This window comes from Erithacus rubecula, assembly GCF_903797595.1.
Source record: "Erithacus rubecula genome assembly, contig: SUPER_Z_unloc_3, whole genome shotgun sequence".
NCBI lineage: Eukaryota > Metazoa > Chordata > Aves > Passeriformes > Muscicapidae > Erithacus > Erithacus rubecula.
In genome coordinates, this window is record NW_027635944.1 from 1,851,609 (window position 1) to 1,878,178 (window position 26,570).

The 26,570-nt window shown below is 38.3% G+C and overlaps 1 protein-coding gene across 5 annotated transcripts in view; it reads left to right on the forward strand.

Annotated features, from left to right (window-relative positions):
* Positions 1-26,570, forward strand: part of ARB2A (ARB2 cotranscriptional regulator A) — a 221,542-nt gene that overhangs the window by 130,781 nt on the left and 64,191 nt on the right. For 4 of the 5 annotated variants that reach the window (XM_079331363.1, XM_079331364.1, XM_079331366.1 and 1 more), the window contains exon 8: positions 14,540-14,659. The exons of the other annotated variant lie outside the window; for it this stretch is intronic. In XM_079331363.1, the coding sequence (XP_079187489.1) occupies positions 14,540-14,659 (120 nt within the window). The remainder of the gene's footprint in view (positions 1-14,539; positions 14,660-26,570) is intronic. 5 annotated transcript variants of the gene reach the window in all.

Sequence of the window (26,570 nt, forward strand, 5' to 3'; positions counted from 1 at the left end):
GACACATAATACAGCAAGGAATTTAAAACGTATTTAATTCACGCAATACAGCTGGTACTTCATAAGCATCTGCAGTATGTTCTTTTGGACTGGTGTTTCCTTGTGGGATGTTTCTTCATTCCTCTCTCCTATCTTTTCCACCTGCTGTGTAACTGAATAATCTGATTTCATGGATCTTGCCAGTTCAGCCTGTGTCTTATAAAAGTGGGCAATTACCACTTAACTGTGTCACAACCACTCTTTTCTTAACCTGGGAAAAGAGAAACTTTAATTAATTGCATGTAGATGTTAAGATGACAGATACTTACTTCTTTGGGATCTGGTTTGCTGAGGAATTCTTTTGAAGTTATCAAATAAAGTAATGAAGAAATTTAGCAAGGCTTAGGCTGCCTAGGTAATTCTGAAAGATTTCTAGGTGTGGCCTTAGGTTTGATGCGTCACTGCCCTCACAGATTCTACTTTGTAGGACACTTCCCTGCTTCTCTAGCTATTCTGCTTTTCAGGTTTGAAAAATTAATAAGCATATTCAATGACAGGATTGTGTTATTTATTGTGTGTCCCTTGCACTGGTTGCCAGAAAGAGGTAGGCTTATGTTTAATGACTGTTGATTATCTGTAAATCCATTGCCAGTGAAGACTGTGTGTGAAATTCTCCTCACTGGGTCATGTGAAGCTTTCAGATGCTGTATGCTGCTCTGACTGCATTGCCTTGAGTGACCAAATGAGTTATTGCTGTGGTACATCTTAAAATAACAGCATTTGATTTGAGAGCACTTGTCTTAAATACCTTTCTTTTGCTGTTTGCTATTATTGTTCATTATGTTCTTTTACCATTTCCTTTCCCTTTCTTTTGAGCTACTCTAGCTGACTTTTAGAGTTTGGCTGTTGTATAAATTTATTTTTTCTCTAATTGCTGACAAACAGTGTCATCACTGGAGCAGAAGTTGAGAAACTATTGTTATTCTGTTACAGTGGTGGTAAATAACCATGACATCGTTTTCTAAAAACACCTAAAATACGGCTGTTTCTGTGGGAGTCCAGGGTTTTTCCCTGGCTCCTTTGGGGGTGCAAAAACCCCCCTGGCAGACCCCTCAGAGACCCCTGAGTGCTGCCCAGGAGCTGCAGGGGCTGGATTTGGCTCCTTGGGAGAATCTGCCCACATTGAGAGAAGAGACACAGAAAATAATGATGAGTAGAGTGTAAATTAGAATGCTAGAACGTAGATAAATAGGTTTTCTTGAATGTTTATGATAAGGGACACGTGGCCAAGATGGAGAATTTGGGGGGTGGACACCTTTTCCTCCTTCTTCTCCATGTCATCCATGTTGGGTGACACGTTGGCCTCTTGGATTGGATGGGGTCAGGGTTGGGCCATTTAATAAAATTGTATTGTATTGGTAAAATTTTGTAAACATTTAATACGTAGTACTAACTATATAAGATAAGCCCTGCCTTGACCAGGCAGATTCCACCATGGATGACAGGCTGAGCAGACCGCTGCTGGCCAGGCAAAATGTCCCAGAGATAAGAAACAATAAACTGTCCTTGGAAAAAGAGAAAACTGTCTCCGGCAGTCTCTCTTCAGCTGCTTCAGAGAAAACCAGGTTTTGAACCACCTTCGTGTCCCTCTGGGGTGATCTCGGGGCAGAGGAGAAACCCCAGACTGGGAAAGTTTCTACCCAAAAACAAAGTGATTAGTCTGAGTTCAGCTTTGCTAGACTAGCAAATCAGATGGCAAAACATGACCACTGCCTCTCTTGTACTGTGGGTCCACACAGGGTACAAAAATTGGAAAGATAATGCTATGGCATGGAAGTAACATAAATTATTTCATTATTTCAAAGTGCTGTAGTCATCTTCAGGACTTCTCTGGAGAATGTGCAAAGTCCCTCTCCCTCAAATGCCTTTGAATGAAGTTTTGGGACTTTCACAATGTACATTTTTACATTTCTGCGACACTATAACTACAGAGCTCCCACTTTCTTGCTTTTGTTGGATAGTATGAGGTATAGCAGTTGTGACCAGTCCTGGCTGAAAGTGCTTTGAGCATAGTTTTGGATTAGGTGACCCTCAGAGGTTCTCTCTGGCTGATGTAGTTGAGTGATTTGACATTACAAAGTTTCAACCTCAGCCCTTTGATCTATTTCATCTATGAGTAGACTCTCTACTAGATTTAATAAAGTGCAGTACTCTCTACTAGACTCTCTACTATGAGTAGAGAGAGTGGACATAATGAAGAGAGGCAAATTTCACTGTCTCAGAACATTTATTGCTACTGAGATTGTGGTTGGCCATCCACAATAAGAGGTTATTCAGACCAGGAAGCTTACCAGGCTATCACCATGGTTAAAACAATGTGGTCTTGCACAAGTACTGCTACAGAAATGCATCTTGAGAAAGATAAACAACTACAGACAAGCACTGCTATTTCTTGGTATTTTTCACACTGGGGTGTTGAGCAAATATTCATGATTTCTTCAGAGATCAAGAATTTCCCCAAGATAGATCATTATCTTTAAATTGCTGAAGGACGTTCAACCAGAGCAGCAGAGTAATTTTGGGTATTTTTCACAGATGTCAAGATGTTATTAGCATGACCATTCTGGAATAATGAGAAGGATACAAGTACTACCCACATCCTTCCTACTTCCTCTCCTTTGTTATGTCTTCATCAAGATTTTGTCTAAATTTCTAATTTGAGTCCACAAGATTCCGTTTTAGGCTATAAAGCAGTTTGTGAGTTTTGGAAGGAGTGACATTTAAATTGATCATTTGCAAAGAAGTGGGATAGACATCACAGAATTAGAAAGGCTGTACTTTATTAAATCATTAGTGAAGAGTATTTTAATTAAGCCTGTGCACAACTACTTCTTAGAAGATTTTGTCTAGACTGCTATTTTCAAGGTGAGACCCAAGGCTTAGCAGAGGCTGGTGCATTACCCTGCAGGTTGCCTTGAAGCCCATGCACAGAAATTGTGCTTCACTACATCTCTTACACCTGTGCCCATGTTCTTGAAGAGTTACAAATTACTTAAGAGACTTTTGTCCAGTTTTGTATGAATGCTTCCACCTCCAGACAGGTCCATGCTGCTTTGGTATTTGGTCACTGCACTACATGATCACAGTATGGAGGATTTCCAAGATGCATGGTACCTGACAACTGTGAATTCTTACCATTCATTTTCATTTCTATAACTCAACAAGATTTAAGGTTTAGAATATCTTTGTATAGAAAACATTTGCTCTAATAGAGCTAACAACAAAAATAGAAAAGTATGTTAAACATAGATTGTTAAACAGTGCTCAGCTGCTTATTACAAGAAGTGTCAGAGCTCTTCCAGAGTCTCTGTTAGCCTGAAGATCTGGTTAATCAGCTCCTAAAAGGCAACCAGGACTAGAGACAAGTTGCACAGAGACTTCTTGGGGTTGCAGTTTTTCTGCTGGCACCATTCAGGACAGATTCTGCAGTTGCCCAGATCTATTCTTCTGCACAGTCTTTCTCTTCTCCAATGCAGGATGGAATCTGTCCTGCTTGTCTTTTCCTTATCCAGGGAACTTCTGTTAGGATTGTTGTCTGTTTTCATCCTGATGTAATGGTTTTTAGCAGACTCAAACATGAGATTATAAATGTCAGAGGACTAATCTGTAAGATGGACATGTGCATCGGCATACAGAGGAGTTCAAAAAAAGGAACTAAAAGAACAGACATGTTTTTCATTAAATCTCAATAAGTTCCATGCTTCCAAAACTAATGGTTTGAGTGGAGGAAGGCTGCAGTTGTTCAATCCACTTAATCTTAAAATACATCAAACAAATGACATTTTCTAATAATGGATTTGCATGGCATCAAGGACCATTTATAACAATAACAGAAGTGGCATCCATGTGATTTTTTGAGGGTTTTCTTATCCCACACAGCAGCATAGATATATATTACGTATCTTATATAAGATACATATTCTCAGGATCTTCAGTTATCTCTGGAATTTCTGTTCTGTTGTTGTTCAGTCTGTAATCTCAGTAAGACCCCCAATGTTTGGCCTATGCCGCCTGAGTTACAAGATTGCTCCCAATTTTCCAGTTAGGTCAACCAAAAAAATTAAGATATGATAGAGAGTAGGTGGAAAAAATTCATATCAAAACAACTGTTCCCTATGTCATTATGACAACCTGCTGTAACAAATGTGCTTCTGTTTTAATTTATGACAATTAATTGCTAAAAGTAATTTAATCTGACAGTGGCAAGGTGTTGAAAGACTCCTGAAGATGTCATAGAAGTGACCTTTCTGCCCATGTGCAACCAAAAGCCATTTTTAACAAGGAGGCTCAAAAACAGTACAACTTCTTTTGTACTTTGTTAATTAGTTATTGATTTGAAACAATGCTCTGCCAAATATTGTCAGATTAGCTAGACGCCAGGAAGGTCACAGTGTGACAGTCTAGTCCTGATAATCTTATGGTATACAAGAATTCTTTTTTACTTTGAACCTTTTGTTCTGATATCCCGAGAATTACATTTCCTGGCTTTAGCATCTGTGCTAATTTAAAATACAGCCAAGCTGTCTGTTATGTAATTGGATGTTTTGAGTTGTTAAAAAAAAAAAAAATTGCAATGTGTTAGAAGAAAATTGCTGTTGATCTAATATCTAATGATCTTCGACGACAGCGATGCACCACTGCTGCAATGCGAACGGCCTTGCTAATCTGTGTGGAAAAGAGCCTGTTTTAATGAAATAATCAACACCAAGGAGTCACAGAGTTCAAGACAGAGGTATGGCAGGCAAGTTCTGAGGTTGTGTAAGCAACTCATTGGGATGAAAGATCACTTCCTAGGGTACGTTATTGTGAAAAATAACAGAGGTGCATCTGCACAGGGAAATGGGGAAGCAGAATTCAGTGTTAAGTAGCTAAACAGTCAACTTTTCAGCTTATTGAAATCAGAACCAACAGAAGATTCAAATATGAATTTCAGATTGTGTTTGTCTTTAGATAATTGCTTTATAAGCTAATGACAGTTACTTCAAATACAATTAACTATAGTCCTCTATTAAGGCACTTCAGCAAATTTTTGTAATTGTGCCTTAAGTAATATATCAGTTTATTTAAAGCAGTGAGTACTTTGCAGCCTTTATTAAGAGAAATCAAATATATTTGAGCCTTTTAAATCTTTCTTCCACTAAAATAACCAGTTTTGAGTGTAATAAATAGAGATGGAGAAGTGAAGAACAGTACAGAGCAAAGCCATTCTGTTTAGTTTAATTCACACAAAAGATATAAATTCTGTAACAGAGACTGTGCAGCTGAGGTTTGTTCTGAAACCATAACTGTTAATGAAAATACTAAGTTGTTATCTTACTTAAACGTGTTGAAGTTTGTGTAGATTCATTGTTTCCTGTGGTGGGGAAGCTGCATTTTCCTTGGCAAAAATTATATTTTTCTTGGAATAGCATGGTTATAAAAAAAGTCTGTTTCTCATTGCAACATATAAACAGATTGAAAGAACAGGAGAATGAAATAGGCTTTTAAGTACTATAGGAAGTAGAAAAATAACACTTCTGCATAACTTCCATTAAGAGTTTTTGAATGTTTCAGATGCATTCGTTTCCAAAGGAATTGCTTTTAGTGTTGAGAAAAATGCATGTAATAATTTAAATGACTGACGTGATCTCTCTGTGTCTTGTAAAGATAGTTCTTTTTATAAAAGTATTGTATTCAGTTTTATTTACTTGGCCTCACAATTATTCTGTTAATTACAAGAAATATGGCTGCTAAGGAGGATGTCTGTGAAGTAGAATCTGATGGTTTGTATAAGAAATACTCTTTCGTTCCCATAATTTGATCATACAAAAGGCAGTGTTTGATGGGGTTCGTTATGTTATAGGCAGAAATATGCTGTAGGCAGAATATCCTGAGATTGAGTAGTTTGGAAAGAAAAAAGTACAGAGAGGCTTAAAAAAAAAATAAATTAAATGTACAGTACTGAAATGCAGCTGCCCCAGTCTTTGAGTATTTTTACCAGTTGGAATATCTTTGGCCAAGCCACTGTAATTGTTACTTAAATTAGAATGTGTAAGTCCACCTGCAAGAGATTGGCAGATAATGCTTAGATCATTGTGGCATGGGGATTTTCCTGTGAGCTGCACAGTTATTTGTCCATAGCCATAGTATGACTGTGCAGATAGCACTAATCTGAGGAATTGTTATTACATCTTCAGTCTGAGGAGTTTCTCCACTCAGAATTTCAAAGCTGTTTGCCAGAATATGCTGCTTCAAATTCAGCCTTTCTTTGCCTGGAAGACTGTAAATTATATGGAAAAGGGAAAAAATATACAAAATTCAAGAAGTCTGTCAGAAAGTTAAAAGGGAAAGCAGTTACTTTTTTTCTTAAGTAAAACCCCCTCTGATAAATTACTCTCCTTCCTCCTATTTATTTTCTTCTCCTGCAACTCTTTCATCTCAGTTAGTCAACAACATTCTTGTGCCCAGACTGAAAAAGACAAATATCATATTTGTGTTTACTGACATTCTTGTCATAAGAATAAAATAATTAACTTATTTTTGAAGGTCATAATTAAGAGCTACTAAGTAACTGATTTTGCCTGAATTTCTTGGTCTTAGTCGTCTTTCCAGCACTTTACCAGAGAAGCTGGGTGGTGATGGCAAGACATGCCAGATTCCAGCAGAAGTAATAATGGGAAAATCCAGACTTGAACAACAGCCTGATAAAATTGTCTTACCCTGGCTGACAAGCAGATGCTTTAACCAGGACAGTGTAATAATATTTGATATTTAATTAATTTTGCTTGAAATCCAGGATTAACTTTATAAACAGCAAACCCTTTCAGGTTACAAAGTCACTTGAATTTCCAGATAAAAACGGGAGAAGTGAGGAGAGCATTTGAACAGAGCAGCAGAATGTGTTCACCATGCAGAGAGCCTCAGACATTGAGGAGTGAAGGGCACAGATAACATTTCCTGCTTTCTTTATTTTTGCACAGATCCGTGTCCAAACTCACCTCTCAGTTCCAGTGAAAATCTAAGAAACTCCATGTGCAACATCAGCCTTGTAGAAACACTCATATATCAATATAACATCTGTGTGATTCTGACATGGTGACACTCTCAAAGGCTCCTGTGAAAACCCACATTGGCCACAAAAGAAGTGTGGTGCTGCAATAATGCAGCTGAGACCACTGGCACCTCTCTGGAGAATAATTGTGGGCACTGATAGTGTCCTCTCCGTGGTTTTAGGGCATTGTTGAACAGGTTTGAGGCCTGTTTAAAGATTTTAAGTGAGGTCTTGGAGGCAGGGCCTGTGGTCAAGCAAGTAGAAAGTGTTTTGATTTCCACCTTGTTTCTAACTGGGCAGAGGTAGTTGGAGCACTTTGGAAACGGGATCTGAGTGGTTTGGGTTTTTTTAATCCAGAAATAGCTCTAGGTTTTTGTTTAGGAGTGTAGTGATTGTAGGCTTAGCTGATAAACTGGTTTTCTGTCTTGGAGTTGCTTTTTTCTTCCTCTTGTGTGCCATAAAGCTGGAGTATAACAGAGAAAAGTAACTCCCTCCTACTGCTCTAGCATGTTAGTATCCAAGCTTGCTCTGTTGCTGCATATATATATAGCAGAAGTCTGAATTTTATTTCCTGGCCATTCTCACCAGGGAAAGCCCAGCGTGCATTCAAAGTGGGGAAAGTGGGACAGGATTTGAAGTCATCTTCAGTGGTAATTGTGGTGGGAGCTGGGGAGAGCAGCTGTGGGAGCCCTGGGGAGGAGCCCAAACACAAAGCATAAAATCATGGCTAGACATCAGTCTTGCATTAGCTAAAACTTGTAATTTTAAGCCTGATCTCTGGAGTTGTACCATAGCAAAGTGGTGGAATCACCACTTCTGCTCAAACCAGCTCTTCATCCCCTCTGCACTGCTGGAGGAAATTTACATTTTGTATCAGTCCACCAAACGCATTTTTGATTTACATATTTTATTTGGCTGTTGGGCAGATACTGCATGTTTCATGGAATACTTCTTGGTTTAGCAGGACTGTTGAGATTGCATGCTTTCCTGATAAATTGTTGGCAGTTTAGGTGGTGGGATTGCCTTTAACTTAGCATTGTGGACATTTAACTGCAATGTGTAAGAATTCTGGTCTTCCTTTGTGCTGCTGACTCTATTCACACAACATTACTGGGGCTTCATAAGCAATATTGGGAACACTTCCATCACCAGCCCAATTCACAAATCAAATAGGCAGAAGAAATTGAAACAGAAGCACCTCAAATAGATTTGGGAATAAACTGAGATCTGTAATACAAAAAAGGAAAATCAGCCTCAAGTCACTTTGCCATATTGCTTTCTGAAGGCATGTGCCAGGTAACAGCCTTGGCTATGCTATTTATATCCAGCCACTCCACAAATGACCAGACTTAGCTATTGTGATACCTGGTCTCTCCTGTCTCAAAACTGACTGCTGCCTACTGCCAGAGTATGCATCTGGCCCCCACCTCACAAAGTGCCCTTAGAAAGATAGTGTAATTTTTATTTCACCCCTTCTTCCTGCAAGTGCAAGAGTCTGGCATTTTTACTTGCGAAGACTCATGATTTAATCCCTTCTAAGGTCATAAGTAAGGAATTTCTGAGTACAGATGCTGAACAAAATAACATCACTCATACATTTACATGATTTTAGTGTTGAACCAGTGCAGCTTCAGTGCTCTGTGTTTCCATAGAGCTACACCAGACACTGGTAACCATGAACCCACTCTGCACAGCTGATCAAATGCTGCTGAGTTTTGTGGTTTAATATGGCCAAGTATGCAAATAAAATCCATACAGAGCCCATAAAAGGAGGAAAGAAATGTGTCCTCTATTCAGACTGTCAAAGCCAGAGCATCAGCTGTCTATGATTTCATCTCTTCTCTTCTTGTTTTCTCTCAAGTTGTCTCTTTCTCACTCAGGACACAACTAAAATAACTTGCTTGACTCACTGCTCAGCCTTCATCATCCTTGCTTTCCTGTGCTTTTTACATGACCTACTAAACTGAATTTCAGATGCATGTTGTCAGATTTAAGATTTGGTGTAAATTTGCCTCCACTGTCACTTTTCCTCCACTATTATTTCCCACACTCTCAACTGCTTTGCTGCTGAGATGATCTTGGTGTTTTTGCAGCATCCTTTTGTGTGGTTTCAGACAGCTGCAATTGCCCCTATATAGAATATACTGCTGTGGTATGACTATTGCCATGCTTCCTGAAAGCTCAGTTATTTAAGAGCTGTGCAAGAGCCAGCCCATCTTCATGTTTATGTATCTATGTGGCGTACAGATTAGTGCTGTCTGTGTCAGTAAGTGAAGCAGAAATTCCATTGCTACTGTTACTAAAAGGTCCTGCTGTCTCCTGGGATCACCTCTCCTGTTGGAGTAGGGAACCTTTCCCAAATAACTGTGCAAGAATTCTCCCAACTCAGAGATTGTAAAGGTTAAAAAGATTTTCAGGTAGATGAGATACTTCCTAATACACTGGAATTTCTCAGTTAAAGGCAAAATCTGGTTAAATGTCCTGTCCTAGACACTTTCAGGTCTTGTCTTCACAGACTCAGGCTACAGAAATGCATTAATACAAAATGCTTGCTTCCTTCATTTGCTGTTTTCAGTTTATATGCTCTCCTTATTTTAATCTTCCTCTGTGGCTGTAATGCCATAGTTACTTTCTGGTGTGGGAGGGAAATCACATACTGCCTGGTATTTATGCTTTTGTTTCATCTTTCTTGTCCTCAAAGCTATCCTGGTTCTCATCCAGGACAGAGTTAATTTTTTTTGCATTAACTGTGAGGTAACGGAGTCTGGAGCCATGTGGGCATGTCTAGGTTATTGTTCTGTATCACCTCTTGTCACTGTTGGGGCAAGAATGAGGAATTCTTGCTTCTCAGGAGGAGGTGGCATGGCTAGAGGTCAGGAAGAAGAGCACAGGTGAGGAGGGTTTGTTTGCCATTTTGTTCATTTGTTTGGGTCAGCTTGGGCTCAGTGAGCTTTTTTTTTTTTATGTAAAAGTTTTCTGTATGCTTTTCTTATTAATATTGTTACTGTTAGTGTTTGGTTTTTTATCTCATTGCTGTTTCCAGTAAATTCTTATTTCAACCCATAACCTCTGTCTTTTGTGTTCCCCACCAAAAGAGCAGTGGGAGGAATGGTTTCTACTTTGGAGAAGTCTTGGTTGGGAGGGGATCATTAAATTAGGAAGTGACATTGCTGAACCATGACAAAAAAACTCTTAGACCGTGTCCTGCGTGGAAATTTTGGAGCTGCTCTGGTGGTAGTAACCCATTATAAAGTTTCATTTTGTTCCTCCATAGTAAAAATGGCTTTTGTCTCATGTAAGGCAAATAATTGCAAAAGGAGTGAGAAAAATGCAAGAGGTTCTAAGCATCATATAGTAGTCATAAAGGGTGCTGTTGTAACAGGATATTTTTATGCTTATATGAATTTAAATGTAATATTTTTTGGAAGAGTTGGGGTGAATTACAAAAGTTTGCCTGCCCCAAGGCTCCCTGAGGCAATGGGATGAGCTGTATGTGACTGCCAAGGTGTTCTGGTGGGAAAGATCTAACATATCCAGGGACAGGAGGGCAGAGCCTTCTACTGCCAGCAGTGTCCAGTTCTGTTCTCCCATATTCAGCTCATGTACCATACTTGTTTACAGTAGCTTATTGAGCTAGGAGAAGTTGTTTTATTGTGATAAGTGGTAATTAGAGAAACCACCTTCAAATAAATTCTTAAAAGGCTTTTCAGTTCTCTGGCATATTTCCCCATTTGTGTGCATTTCACTTTTCCTCTGTCTCAGAAAAATGTGATTCCTACTGCTTGGTTTAAAAAAAAAAAAAAACCTGAAAGTAGAAGATTACCAGATCTGAAAACTAAATTTCTTAGTCTTTATTTTTTTTTTTCTTTAGGTGACTTTATTTAGTTTTGATGTATTAGAAGTTTAAGATGGGGATCTGAGCTGCTCTGTCTCAGTAAAGCTAATGGTGGTTCAAGGTCTCCAGATCTTGACCCATCTGTAACTTTCTGGCAAGAGGCTACTTTGTGGAGGGGGGTGGGGGTGAAACAAAACCCAAACTAAAATTTGGCACTGAAACACTAAATACGTGAACCTGTCACAGTAAGCAGTCTCAAAGGGCAAGCTGCTTTGCAGGAGCTAATTAACCTTAGGAAATAATTACACAAATATGCAAATGTTGTTTAGACAATTCCATGTGTTACTGACTCAGGTAGTCCATCATAACTGCAGACCTTGCAATGTCTAGGTGTTAGAATCTGGCATAGTTGATAAGGTTTCAGTTGCTGCATCACTCCAACCTGGTATTATTAATTATTATTATTAATTATTATTATTAATGGCTGTGATATTACATTGGTAAATTTTACCTGTTTTTTTAATGCAAGAGAATGTAATGTTGCATTCACAGTGTGCATACTGTTTATCTGTGTATACCTAATGGCTCCAGCCATAAAAATATTATATATCTTTCGACTCCTAGCACTGGCCATACAGAAAAAATGGCTGACCAAACTCTGAGTTCACTCCCTCCACATTTCTGCCCAGTGGATGGCCCAGGAATAGCCTTGTTTGGGCTCCTTACTATTGGATAAACATGGCACAAGGGCCTTCTCACATCATACTGTTCCTCATATTTTTTTCCTTTCATGTCTAATTATTGATCAAGAGGAAGGGTTTTCAGAGGCATGGAGACCTACAACTATGACTTCCACAACTCCAAAGACCTAGACTACTTATTTTGACAGAAAGTTACCTGTTACAGGTGACCAGCTGTCAGCAGTGGGAAATCTAAGTTCAAGGTTCCCAGGACCTTTCCATCTCAGTCTGTTCACAAACAAGAATGCATTCAGCCTGAGGTGCCTTCTGTGTGCATAGTGTGATTTCTGAAGGCTAATGTCCATTAGTTTCTGTAAACTTTTACAGATAATCATGTAAAATCTGACCAGGAGACCCCTTCTCTATCAAATAATTTAGCAATGCTCTATCTAAGTGCATCCAGTTTAGCTGCAGTGAAATTGCAGAAAGCAACAGCTGCCTGAGTCTGTCACCTTCCATGCTCCAAGTGCAGCATCCAGTCACATAATTTAATCCAAAGCAGGGAGTAGAGGTTAAACCACACAGACCCAGTGCAACTGGAAATCCTAAGGGGATCAGCTGTGCTCTCCTCCTGCAGCTGCATCTTCCATGTGCAGACCTGGTGTTTGCAGTAAGGGCTTGTTACAGTTTATCCTGACTTTTTATGGCTTTTTTTTTTTTTTAACTGATAATAAAGGAAGTTGCAGTCTATATTTAAGTCATTCTAGCTCATTTCTTTTTGCTTTTGTAGAATCCTGTTGAGTTTTTGTACTGGACTGTGAAGCTGTGCAGTTATTAATTTAGTTTACTAGACCACTGGTTATGCTTTGATTGGTGAAAGCTTTTTTGACCTGAGTTCAGAAGCTTTTTGCTTATTTTAGTCTTGTGGAATTTAAAAATGTGTGCTTTTACCAGCAGTATGTAGAATAATAAATATAAAGTAACCTGAGAATGCTATATTAAGCAGAAAAAATCCTCTTTCCATCAGATTGTTAAAACAGCATTATGTACTTACACAAAAATTGCTGTTAAGAGTGTCAATGGCAACATTATTATTGAAAAATATGTGCCTCTTGTGTGTATAACTAAGGTAAACATTTTAATAAATTAGTGATTCTGAAACTTTCTCAGTGTTTTAATGTGCTTTTTCCATACATGTTATAAAATACATCACTTTTGTGCAGGAAACTCCTGTTCAAGTTGTCCTTCAGCTTTATCTTAATAACTGGTTTGTCAATCTTACTTTCTTTTTGCAATTTCTTTTTAAAAATTTCCCTCATTCCTCACAAAGGGAGAAGTCTTTCTGTACCGATCTGTACAATCAAATTTCAAAACAGCAACAAACTGTTTTGAAATAAGTCCTTTCTCACAGTGAGAGTAGGTGATACATTTACAATAAGTGATACATAATTAGTTAAAACTACTTTCTGTCATAGTGGAGAGCAGAATCTATCCAGGAGTAAGATAAATTCAGGTTTTTCTGTCTTATAAACACTGTTGCTGTAGCAGGAAAACACATAATTTCCCTAAAAACTTAGAGTGAGGATCCATAAAAGATTTGTTGCCATCTCACTCTTACTTAGAAAACAGGATATGAGAATAGAAGTAAAAGCCAGAATCAACCACATTATTTAGTTATGTCTCTTCCCACTCATTTTAGACAATTATAAGAGCTTAAATCCCCAAAACTGAATTGCAGAATTGAGATCTAGATCACCTCAACATTCTTGATAAATTTCAATAATTCACACTGTGTAATTAGCAGATTCTGATTGCCAGTAGCTTTTGCTGGTTTGTGCTTTTTTTTCCTAAAGAAACAAGGCTTTGTTGTCTGAGTTAACTAAGGATGTGAAGTTTTTGCTGGCACAGAGCAAAGGGAAAAGGGATGCAAATTTTAGGAAATTTCATTACAGTGACTGATCAGCTTTTTCTGACACTGAAAAGTCTGGAAAGAGCCAGCATTGTTGTCCTGGGTGTGTGACATACTGGTGGAGTAGGGTATCTAGCAGAGCATCTTATTCTTGTCACCTGAGACTAGACCAAATTTGTAGTTATGACCTCAGCAATCCAAGAAATAAGGAAAATCCAGAGGGGTATATTTCTTTCCAAGAGCATCTAAGATAAGAGTACACAGCTGTGAGTTTTGATGAGAGTGCACTAAAATCAATTTGTGTCATTTTAGTGCTTTCTGTGACTCTTACACTGGCTGGCTTTGACAAAGTCTTGTTCAATAGTAAGAAAACATGGTCCCCTAGCTGCCAAAAACTCCAAAGTAATGGCTACCATCAGAGTAGAGGTTTTGTTGGCACCATGTCTCAGACTGCAGTCTCAAAACGTAAGATTTAAAAGAGTAGTTGCAAATACCATAATTTTAATCTTAATTCAGGTTTCTAGTGGCTCATAGTATGAAAAAAAAGTAAAACCTGAAATTCTAGATCTTTACCAACATCAATTATTGTCCAATTATGTATTTATATTGTTCCTACCTGTTTTTACTTATCAGTCTAAGGCATAAGTACTTCAAACAAACCCTCAGCGAGCAAACGTTTGACAAAGAGTTGTCAAAAGAATTAAAATATGAGCTGTGGCTCATAGCTCCTCTGAATGCCTCTGTTTAGCAGAATTGTCATCATGATATTTACACAAAATTTTGCAGATGAATAATTATTGTTATAGTTTTTTAAGTAAGCCCAAAAAGCAACAGTGTTACTGCCTTTAAATTGCAATCTTGAATTTTCTTTATGTAGAAGAAATCTGTTTCTTTTTGAAAAAGAATCTGTTCTCTTTTTGATACTAGTGTGTATTCATTTTATCTTTGTTTTAACAAAACATTCTAATATATAGGAACACATTGCTTTTAGACAGAATTGTCATTTTTTAAAGGATAATTGTCACAAACACAATTTCTTTCTGCAGGATAATGGCTCTCCTGAAGAACATGCGATTTATGTTTGGGACCACTTTATTTCCCAGTCAGCTGCAGAGAATGTGTTCTTTGTTGCTCACAGTTATGGTGGACTTGCCTTTGTAGAGTTGGTAAGTGTGAATTCTCCATTGCCTCATTTTCTTAAGACTGTCACAGATTTTCTACATTCTTTGTGATCACCTTCTTGAAAGTAGCCAGGTAGAAACACCTGAGCCAATGAACTGAACCATCTACAGGTTGGTCAGGATTTCTTTGCTACCAGAAGGTCACTTCTTTTCTGGTTTTGAGATAGATAGTCATGTCCCAAGTGTGTGGATCTGAAAAAGTGTGAGCAAACAGAACACACTGCATCCTGCTTGTCCAGACTGTGTACTGAAAGGCAGCAGTTTCTGCTGTGGGGCAGGAAGACCTGGGGACATGTAACAGTTTTAAAGTGAAGTCACAGTAACAAATGGAGCTTCTTGTATACAGATTGGAACTGAACATGGAGGAAATTTGGCAGTTTTATGCCGTTTTTGCAGTCTTTCTACAAAGGTCTGCAGAACTTGCTGGAAAGACTTCTGTTTCCCCATTTATTAGGCTCTGCAGTGATATAAGGTGGGAAAAACTGCTCAATATAAAGCTGCTCTACATCTGGTGCTGAGTCTGCTGAACATCTAGTTTGTCAGCCTTTCACTCTTCTCTAAAGGCAGATCTCTCAACCCCATCTGGTATATCAAGCTGCCTGTTAAACTTGTATACCATTCTGTCAGTGTAGCTGCAGTCTCCTCATGTGATTTTAAGACAGTAGTGTAATCAGGATGTGTTTTATTGAAGAAAACAACAAAGAAGTAGTTTTTTGTAGTAAATGTAAAAAGTCCTATTTATTGTGAAAAGGTAAGTTGCAGAGCATTACAACAGGTTTTATAGACACAGGAAACAGCAGACATATATGCATTTCTTTTGTCTACAACACATTAGTTTAGTCTAACTGAAGTTCATTGAGGTGTTTCCTGCCTGAACGTAAAAATAATACCTTCGTTTAAAAAAAAGCATGCATGAGTATGTTTGTTTTATCTTACACTGCTCCAACTAGCAATAACAATCAAGATGTTGGGATTGTTATTAAAAGGGAACCCCCTTTTGTTTTTGTTGTTGTTGTTGAAATTAATGCCATTGTCACTTTCTCTGCGGTCCTGGAAGAGTATGTGCAAAATACACGTGACATGTACAGGTTTGAGACTTGAGAAACAGTTCATTTTATTAATCTGAGATAGTTTGAGAATTGATCATTTTTCACAGGTATTTTATTACCTCCTCACTAAATAGTCTCAAAACTAAATGCTCAAGAGACCTTTAAGGTGAATAATTTCTTCTGTAACCATATTCTTGGGCAGCACACATGTTGCATTGTATGTGCCTGTTGTTGAGATGTCACGAGCTTTAGGGAGCAATTGTTCTGTGTTGGCTTTCCTGAGTTGTGGTTTTCTGCTGCTCTGTTGTTTCAGCCAGGTTACTCTGATATCACTTGTTAATCCCAAAGTTAATCTTTGGCAGAATTCCTGTAGGGTTTGTAAAGCCACATTGTTTGGGTCACCAGATGCCCAGAGATACATACACATAGCAGAGGGTAGGAATGAGAATCAACTGGAGACCTTCCTCAGTGTTTCCCAAACAGAGTCCTGACTTGAAGGAGACTTGGAGAGTTTTTCCATCACATTTCAGTCAATGGCTTGAGGTGGCCTGGGTAACAGATGACCAAGGTGTCATTCCCATTTTGCCTGTTTCTCTTGTCAGACTGGTGGATATTTCTTCACTTTTGTTCTACTTTAATATGAAGCACACTGATGTTTCTGAACAAGACTTAACTTCTGACCTTGGGGCTTCTGGGGTCAGGGTGCTCAGAGCCTGTGAAATTATCACAAGCTGAGCAAAAATTTTTATCAATTGCAGGAAGCAACCAGTAAGTAAGAAGTTAAAAAGGACCTTTGTCAGAAAGACAAGATGGTCTCAGTAAGAGTCAGCTTCTGTAGTCTGCTGTCTCTGCAGGAGATGCATGCCTGAGAGGAAGAATATAATACATATCCATTGACACATCACATATCTGTCATGAAAACTAGACCTGAAATGTATTTTTAATGTAGCTCAATGTTTTTCTAGAAAATCAAAGGGTATTAGCACCTGGTTTAGGCAGAGATAGTTTGATATTTGGGTTCTACTAAAAGCAGTTTGATTAAATAATTCATGCACTGAAGGACATATTGAAATAAACCCTGAACAGTTTCATCGCAGTATTAATTTTTAAGGGTTTTTTTTGTTATCCTCTCCTTTCTCTTAAACATTATATCCATACAGCACTTAGTAATTTCAATGAGCTCCAAAGAGAAATGGAGCAGCTGATGGGCAATTACTGTCTTATGTCAAATACATTTTCGATCACTTCACTTTCCTCTCTGATTCATGTGGGGGTGATGATGAGGTTGATAGAGCAGCTACACCATATAGCAACTGTACCACCTCTACACTTCCTTTGCAAGTTTTTGGGTTAACTGATTCATGAAATTGTAGGGTACAGTTGTTATAGAGACCTGTTGCACAGCTGCTCCTTCTGCATCTGTGCCTCTTACAGGGGAGCAGTGCGAAGCATATGGCTTTAATTTGGAGTGAAGGTTTCTGCCTTAGCCCTCTGAATTTTATTTTGCCTGCATAGAAAAAAAAAAACCAAGCAAATTTGTGTTCTCATGTAATATCTCCTTAGTAAAGGAGAAACTTAGTAGAAACTTAGTAAAGTTTCCATGTTCAGTGATGCACAGTCTGTCATGATGGCTTTGCAGTCATCTCAGCCACATCCTCCCGCTTCGTAATTGTGCAAGGCTCTTGGTGAAAATGGGGTGCTCTGGCATTAAACAGAATCTGATACTAAGCAGTCTTGTTCATGGGTGTTCATTCCATTGCAGGAGGAGCTGCTGCTCTCCCAGGAGAAGGCAGAGTGCAATGTTCAGCCTTGCACAGGCAGTGCCCATCCGGGTGCTGCTCTGTCTGAAGCTGCTGAGGGAAAGGCAGTGCTGCTCTGCCTCATCCCGTGGCTGGCATGCACTTTGCTGGGAAACACAAAGTGGAATAGGACTATCACATATGAAATTAAAGAAGTATAGTATTCTATAATATTATAGTATTACAGTAACTAAAGTATAAAAGGAGGATAATTTTTTATTTACGGAACTTTGGTGGCTAAAATTTGGTCTTCATTCCAAATTTCTTCTCACCATAAATTGAGGCTGTGTTTTGGAAATCCTTCATTAAACATACAAGTAAGGCTTAGCTGGAATTTTCAAATACGTGCCATATTAAGTTAAAATTATTGATCTTTGCAGCTTTTTGATCTACATTTTCTCATGTCTGTGACTGCAGGATGTTAAGAAAAGCAAGTCTGCAGTATCATGCTCAAATACACAGAAAACATTATCGAGTTACTACAACATAGGCCCACATTTTCTGTACCTTGTTGTGTCATAGATTACTAGGGGAATAATTGAAAATTATTAAAATGTGTGGGAAATAAAGTTTCACCAGTAAATGTATTAAGCTTTATTGTTCTGTTGTTTATACGTTGAATTACAAATGGTAAATCATAAGCCATATGCTAGAATGTATCTCAATGTTTAGTAATTAAAACTTTGTGTAATTGTGGTTTGAAATTAAACATGCATATGATAATGTCTACATGTAAATTACTTTTTGAATGCACAGAACTAAAAATAATTGTTGGGCCATTGTGTTTTGCTAATTGTTAATTACTGATTTTGAAAAACTCAAGCCATGATTCATGAACACATCTCAGCTTCTTAATTCTGTTATCCCTTGCAGAGTGTAGTCAGGGATTTATTTTCAGAATCAGTTTGCTTTACTTGATGGTAAATTGTGGAACTTTCCCAACTCCAAGCTTATAATAATTTTATGAAATTTAACAGAAAGTGAGAATTTCAAGTTGATGGAGTCAATTTTATATTTAGTTTACAGAAAATAAGAAGTTTCTGGTACAACGCCTCCTTTGAGTTTTTCTGCCAGATTTTGTGGGATTACAATTATTTTGCTTTAAAAATAATGTTTTTCCTTGTCATTGCCTGCATAAAAGACCTACACAGGAGAATCTTTGTGGAAGATTTCTGCTGTTTGCATCCTATATTTCTGAGGCCCTAGACTTCCATTTGCAGTCGTTTCCTCATAATCTTATATTTAGAGGTGTAGCTTTTCTGTTTTCATTTTAGTTAAATGCTATCTTTTTAAAGAAAATACCAAATATCATAGGAATCATGAGAAAATTGTGAGAATCATTAATGATATCTCCATCTTACATCATTCATGCTGCTGTAAAAATACAAAGTGCACAAGGGAATGTAATAATTAGGAAGAGGGAAGTAGGTTCATTGTCTTTAGTGGGTTTAAACTATTTATTTTTCTTTTGACTAAAATACTGGGTGTATATATAGATAATTTTCACAAAGGTATAGGAAGGGTGGTAAAGGTGTATGTAAAAAGGGGGAGAAGGTGTCTTTTTAGTGGGCTTTGTTACAATCAGAGCCCTTAAAACACACTACCCAAATTACTGTATCCACTGCAGAGTCCTAATTACATCAAATCTGTAAATTTTGGCAATTTGAAATAATTTTAGGTCCATCATTTTGAGATCCTCTCTGCAATGAGCTGCCACTTCATTTTGCTGCATTGTGCTGAGTATGGCAAGGACCTGGCCCTGACTGGTGCTGATAGTTGCCATAATAATGATGATAGACAGGCACCTGCTGAGCTACCTGCAAGTCTCTGAGGCTGCATCATTATTCTGGCACAGGCAAAATGCAATTTAAGAAACTTAATGACTAGGCTGTGAACCTGTCATTAGTTTTTCATTAATTTAATTTCCTGAAGTCTTAGACTGAATGGTTTGTTATATTTGGCTTTTTGTATTTACTTATATAAATATATCTACTTATTGTTTAATTCAGTTTGCCTGGAAAATTGATGAGTGGGCACTGTGGACATGCAACTCTTAATTCCCCTGGCTAACATGTTAAATTGAAATATATCTACTGATGTGTGATAGAGAGAACACAAGATCTGTGATGGCTGTAGGAAGCATGGGGGAGAGTTACAAGTAGAGAGCTGAGAAGAAAAGCAACTCATTGACCAGGGTCCTTGTTGTGAAGACAAAACCAAAATGGCATAAATAAATAAATGGCATAAAATATAAATTTATGCAAAAATGGCATAAATAAAGCTTTGTGAACATTTAACTGAGGGGGGTGGGAATAAAGATGCTGAATATCAGCTGGGAGAGCTGTATGAGATGCTGTCTTGAGGGTTCATGGGTTTGTATGTCCAGTCTCACCCAACCCTACCTGGTTTAGGTCTCAGATTTTTCTGTGTTGGACACTTAAAATAGAATCTTTTTGAGGCAGATCTAACTTAACGCTCACATTCAGAAGAACAATTGTGAAAGTGAAAAGGAAATCTTAATTCTGTTTCATTACTTCTTTCAGCTATTCTTTGTCTTTCTTCTTGGAAAAGTACTCATTCATCTGAAAAAGATCAAATGAGAAATGAGGGTGGACAAGAGAAGCAAATGGAGGAACAAGTTGTAGGTTGTGTAAAAAAAAAGTTGGATAGAAACAGGGTCTTTATCCTTGATGCTGATTTTTTTAGTATTCCTGTTATTGATGTGGGTACACAAATTAAGTATGTGCTCCTGAAATTGGGTCCTGGCATTAAGTGATGAAGTCACCACTTGTAGTCAGAAGTAGAATTTCTACAGTAATAGAAAGTAAAGGAAATAATACAGAGTTCAGGATAGTTCAGTGTTGGCTGGTCAGTCATCTGCATTTGTTCATAAAGAGTGAAGAGTGATCTCATCAACAGAGAACAGCAAGGGAGAAACCCTTGGACAGCTGTTTTCATTGCCAGTAGATGTGAGTGAGTGACCAGCTAACATAACAGGAGTCAGATATGATACTGTAATTTGTTTCTCTTTCTGTCCCAGGAAGGGAACTATTAATGCTGTCCAGTGTGCTGCTGTCATTCATCTGAGGTAGTGTGAGACATTTGGGAAGATTAAGTCAGTGGGGAAGAGAGACAGGGAAGGGGTGCTTGTACACTTGAATCAATGGGAAGCATATTTTGCCAGAAACAATGAAGGATCCTCAGACCTGCTGTGATGTGATGCCAACATGGACAGGTCCTGTGAATCATAAACACCAACATCAGTATGGTCATAGAAATAGTATACACATGCTTTAAGCTTATCAGCCTTCAAAAGAGCTATGTAACTTGCTAGTGCTGTTACAAAAACTTTGGTAGTATATCTAAAAAGTGAAGGTTCAACATCTGCTTTGTATTTGCAGCAGAAGCAGAGCATGGCTTGTTCAGCCTGGTAAAGGAGAGCTTAGAGGGATTGGTAGCACTCAGCAAATATATCAGGAGAATAAACAGGGAGGGAGAGCCTTATAAGCCAAAGAACAATATTGGCACAGGAACATGGATTAGAACTGGTCATGAATAAATTTAGGGTGGAATTAGGTTTTTCACCATTGGATTAGGAAGTCCTTCTTGGGAAAAGGAGTAGGACAAAGCTGCTGCCAAGTGTGACCTGCACATGGCAGGAGTTACGTGAGTAATTGGCTGAGGCTGTTGGTCTTTGGTGTGACCCAGGAGTCTGTGTTCCTGTGAAAACCATCATAAACAGGTGCATATTTTCAGCTGTGAACAGCTGGACCACTTTTTGGGTTAATTTATGTGGAGTCGATGCTGCTCTGACTCGAGGCTTACTCCACTGGAGCAGCTGGGCTCTAACCAAAACCAGGTCAAACCTCTAACAACCAGTGCTTGCAAACAACTTTTTTCCTTCCTCCTTACTTAGAATCATAGAATCAAAGAATATGCTGAAATGGAAGGGACATATCAGGATCATCAAGTCCTGACCCTGCATAGGACACCCCAAGAATCAAAACATGTCCCTCAGAATGTTATCACAACACTTCTTGAGCTCTGTCATGCTTGGTGCTATTCCATTAGCCTAGTCCATTGGGAATAGGAGCCTATTTCATTGCCCAGCCACTCTCTGTGTGAAGAACCTTTTCCTGATATCCAGACTAAACCTTCCTCGACTCACCTTTCTGCCACTCCCTCAGATCCTGTCACTGGCCACAAAAGTGGAGAGGTTCCTTCTCATCCCCTCCTGAGGATGTTGAAGGTCTCCCCTCAGTCTCCTCCAGGCTGAATAAACTAAGTCACCTCAGCCACTCCTCATATGGCTTTCCCTCACGGCCCTTTATCATCATCATTACCCTCCTTTGGATAATCTAATAGCTTAATGTCTTTGTTATATTGCAGTGCCCAAAGCTGCCCCAGCCCTGCAGGTGAGGCTGCCCCAGAGCAGAGCAGAGGGGGACAATCCCCTCCCCTGCCCAGCTGCTGATGCTGTCCCTGATGCCCCCAGGCCAGGCTTGTCCCTCCTGGCTGCCAGGGCACTGCTGGCTCATGTTCAGCTTGCCATGGACCAGGACCCCCAGCTCCCTTTGCATGGTGCTGCTTTCCAGCCTCTTGCTCCCTAGTCTGTACACACAACCAGGTTTGTCTCACTGACCTTGAATAACAAAATGTGGGAGCAGACTTGGTTTTGGAAACAGCAGACTTTTGCCAGTGCTTTTTGAAATGCACAAGTTTCAGCTTGAGGTAGAAAGCAACAGGCATAGCAGATCCTGTGGTGTGAGTTTGCAAACATAAGGAAATTAAATGGTAGGTTGAGCAAAAAATACTGAAATATGCATGTCACTATTTGCTGTACTGGAAACAGCTTCTTAATCACATTTGGCTTTTACTGATACATAAAGAAAGTGTGCAGTGTGTGTGTGTGTGTTTATATACATATATATGAATTTGCTTGCATATATTACCCATTCTAACACAGAGCAGATAAACATTTTAGCCCACTCAGCCTAAATAAATACACTGGCACCATTAGTTCACTTGCTAGCATTTATTGTTATTGTGATAGCAATCATATAGCAGTGCCTTGTCCTAAAGAGCTTGCAGTCTGGAAGGAGCTGTTCATCTGAAGCCCTGCTAGCTTTGCTGCTGGACAATAGTGGAGGATGGTAGCAGTGAAACTGAGCATTGGCCACTGCCAGAGCAGACACATTTTGAGTGTTCATCCCTCCTTGTTACCTTGTTTTAGACAAGATGCTCAGCCTCATTACATTTTGCTTCCTCTTAGTCCTTTTCCTCTGGTATCCCCTGCTTCATTCAGCTCAGGCCATGGTCTGAGGCTAGGTGTGCATGTGGCCCTTCCCCACTTCTTCCTAAAGGAAGAAGGACAATATTTTCTGAAATTTTGTACTAAATAGTAATTGTTGGCACCACCTATCATCAGTTTTTTCTCTCATTGTACCCTTCATAATAATTTTCTAATTTGACACCAAAGTTGGCTTGGTAATTTTAAAATAAACAAAGAACTGGATATGAGTAAATGATAGGGTTACTTAGAAATCCAGTTACTTGGAAATAAATGTTTGTAGCCTATGGGATTTTGTGGTCAAAGGTACAGCACTTTCTGCATTTCTTTGCAGAATTTTTTTTAGAGTTGCATCATCTCATTAGTTTAATATTTTTGTAACCTCTTTGCATTGTTTCAGAATCCATACATTACACACTGGACATTTATGTTTCCGCCTGAGGAGTTTTGTGATCTTTAGCAATTGTTCTCATAGTTTCATCAACTTGTTCTTTTGTAGCTCAGCTTCTATAACTATGTGTTCTGGGTTTTTTAATTCTTACTTTTTAAGTCTATCTGTTGAATTCAGTTCTGTTTGTCAACATTTCTTTGGCATTGTGCTGAGAATTGAACTCAGTATTCTAGGTGCAGTTAACATAATTAACTCAGGGTGAACTTCATGCTATGAACCAATGCTATGCAGCATTTTGATCAATGTAACCTAAGTGGTATTAGATTTTTTTTTTTCATAAAGTTTCTTTGAATTTGTTACCTGCTAATGTTCATGTATCTCTCAAAGTGTTTTAGTGTTCTCAATTTTCCTTTCCCCTGTGGTACTGAATGTACTGAATGTGAATGTAGTAGATTATTTCTTCCCAACACCCCCCCCAAACAATATTATCTCACAGTCTTCCTAATTAAATCTAGCTGTGTTGTGGCCCTTGTTGTGCAGGATGACAAACTGGATTGTCATAACAATCCCTTTTGTGCTACAGGTCTGTGAAGCTTGGAAGCTTGTTTTGTATTTCTTTCATGCCTTACTTCTCTTGGCAGTTTCTTCCACTTTATTGTCACCTGCAAATTTAATTAATTCCAGATAATTAATGAAGATGTTAAATAAAACCATATTTGGCATCTATCCTATATCTGGCTAGAACTTTCCTTCTGACTCTGTAAATTCCTTTGTATTATTTTCCTTTCCTTCATTGTTTCTACTGTTTTAAATTCTGCAAGACAATATGACTTATCAGGCAGTTTATTTTTCATTTCAAATTCCAGCTTTGAAAGGGAAAAAAAAAAAGAAAAAAAAAAAAACACCACAGGACCATATACAAGTATCAAACAGCACTCATCCTTTCAGCTGTTGCAGGTAAACTTCTTCCCTGGAGCTTCTCAGAGCTGATGGTCAAATCTCTGTGCAACCATCACCTTAAAATGTGTAGACCACGCTGTTGATTGTGATAGTTAATTTCAGAACCCAGGACAACTGATTCTCCTGAATTTCTTTCATTGCTATGGATTTCCTCACTAGTTGCAGAAACTTCCCAGAAGTTAAAAGTTCCATAGAGGTGCTTGCTATATGAACCATCTCACACTCATTAGAGCTCTTCAGAACACAGAGGAAATTCATCATTGGTAACAGGAGACATGTTTTCTGTCCTGAGCACCTCAAGTGCCTGACAGTGCACAGTTTTGCCTTACTGCCTTTCTTTGGATGGAAACTAATTCAGTTCATCTCTTTTTTTGGCTCTCTGAGGTGCTGGCATGTATGCTGCCCTGCATCAATAAAAAGTCACATCTGTTTTCCCTGACAGACTTACTAGTTTTTCACACCATCCAGGTTGATGATCTTTAGACTTTGCCTTCTTAATCTTCTATGAATGTGCATCTTGCTTTTTTTTTTTTTTTTTTTTTTTTTATCTAATCCACCTGTTTCTGGTTCCTACCAGAAGGTGCCTCTTTGCTGTGTTGCATCAGGACAGGAAAATGAAATTTCTAGAACATTAGTTTTTGTGGATGTGGTCATTGTATCTGGCTTTGCATTGTTGTGGCAGTAGAGTCAAACGATGGAGTGTGTTGGTTGTGGGATTCTTTTCCCAGCAATTACAGTATGAAAAAAACCTGGCATTTTATGAAAGTTTCTGTGTTGTTATCTCTCTAGATTGGTTTGGAGCACAGCACAATACAAAAGATTTTTCAAGATCTGACATTGTCACAGTCTAAAGATTTACAGTTCTTTCTGAATGTGTATAGGAAGACTAATAAAGAAAAAGAGTAGGAGTTTTATATTTGCTTATACAATGATAGATGTGGGAATATCACACATAGTATGCACTTAGAAGTTTTGTGGTGAGTTGAGATTATTCCATCTGAAATATTAAGCTGTTCTAAATTCTGGCATTTGTTTTCTCTTAATGGAACAAAGCATTTAAAAGATGAAGTTGTCTCAGTGTTATTTCATATTTTTTCCCATTTCTGTGACCTTATGCCATTAAGACCACACAAATATACTAGTGTTAATTTAAATGGTAATTATGCTGAAAAGTATATGAATGGCTTTTGCATGAAACAGTAGAGAATTTATAAAACTTTAAACCAAATTTAGTGGATCAATCAGAGCAACTACCAGTTAATAATATATTAGGCATTACAAATCCAGGTAGAGCAAACATACATTGGTGAAGGGAGCTCTCAAACTGTGGTGACATAAGAAGCAGCTGGGATTTGCATTTTATCCTAGAACTTCATTTAATCTAGTCAAGATGTGTTAGATAGCTGTTTCAGAATATTAGTGAAGTATTTTAATATTAATAATAGCATGACTACCAATGTTTAAATGTTAAAATAATCCTATTTAAGGCCTTTGATTAAATGTGATAAGAAATAAAAATATGAGTAGCTTTTTGCATGTGTATTAATTGAGAAAATTGTGCTTCTAGTGCTGCTGAATTGAACTGAGATTTTAATGCAATGTGTCCAAATGCAGGAGTAAAATTGGCACGTAAACACCTGAAAAATAGTTTAATTAGTTATAATTCTCTTTTCCATTTCTAAGGAATTAAGTCTAATAATGAATCTCAGTATCCTGCGGGATAGAAAGGATAGAGGATAGAAAAAGCATGAGGTTTTTACCTTGATTAAGCCAAGGCATTTTATTTGCTCGTCAGTATTACTATTATATTTTGTCTTAGAGTGGCTCAAAACATCTGACAGGAGTGATATATCCTAAAAAAATTCAAAATAAAATAACTCCTGCCACCCCCCTCTCAGTCCCTACCCCTGTGGGTACGTAGCTGCCAGTGTTTTACAAGGTGTTGTAGTACAACAATTATATTATCTCATCCTTTAAAAAAAAAAGCCATTGTTAATTTAACCCTCAGTAATCTTATTTCACCTCACCACCACGGCAGTCTACAGCCAGCAGACTTTTTTTCCTTAAACCAGCTGTTGAAAATAACCTAGTTTAAAGAGTTCATGTCTGAACGTGAGGGATTCATCATTATATATTTACTGTCTGCGGCTGATATAGCTGTAAGGTTTTTCAGATGCCATTGATCTATTGCGCATGTTCCCTCCCTGGGTTGCAGGACGTGCTTCTATTTGCATAAGGCCCTGGGCAAGGTTCTTTCTTGCATTGATTGGCCTGTCCAAGGGAGCCTGATGTGCTCCTGCATTGATCACCCTGTCTTTTCTTGGAAGGCTGTGTTACGCCGAGTTCATCTCAAACATTCTAGGGAAAACTCTACTGCAGATGTCGCAATTTTATTCAGATGTTCCTT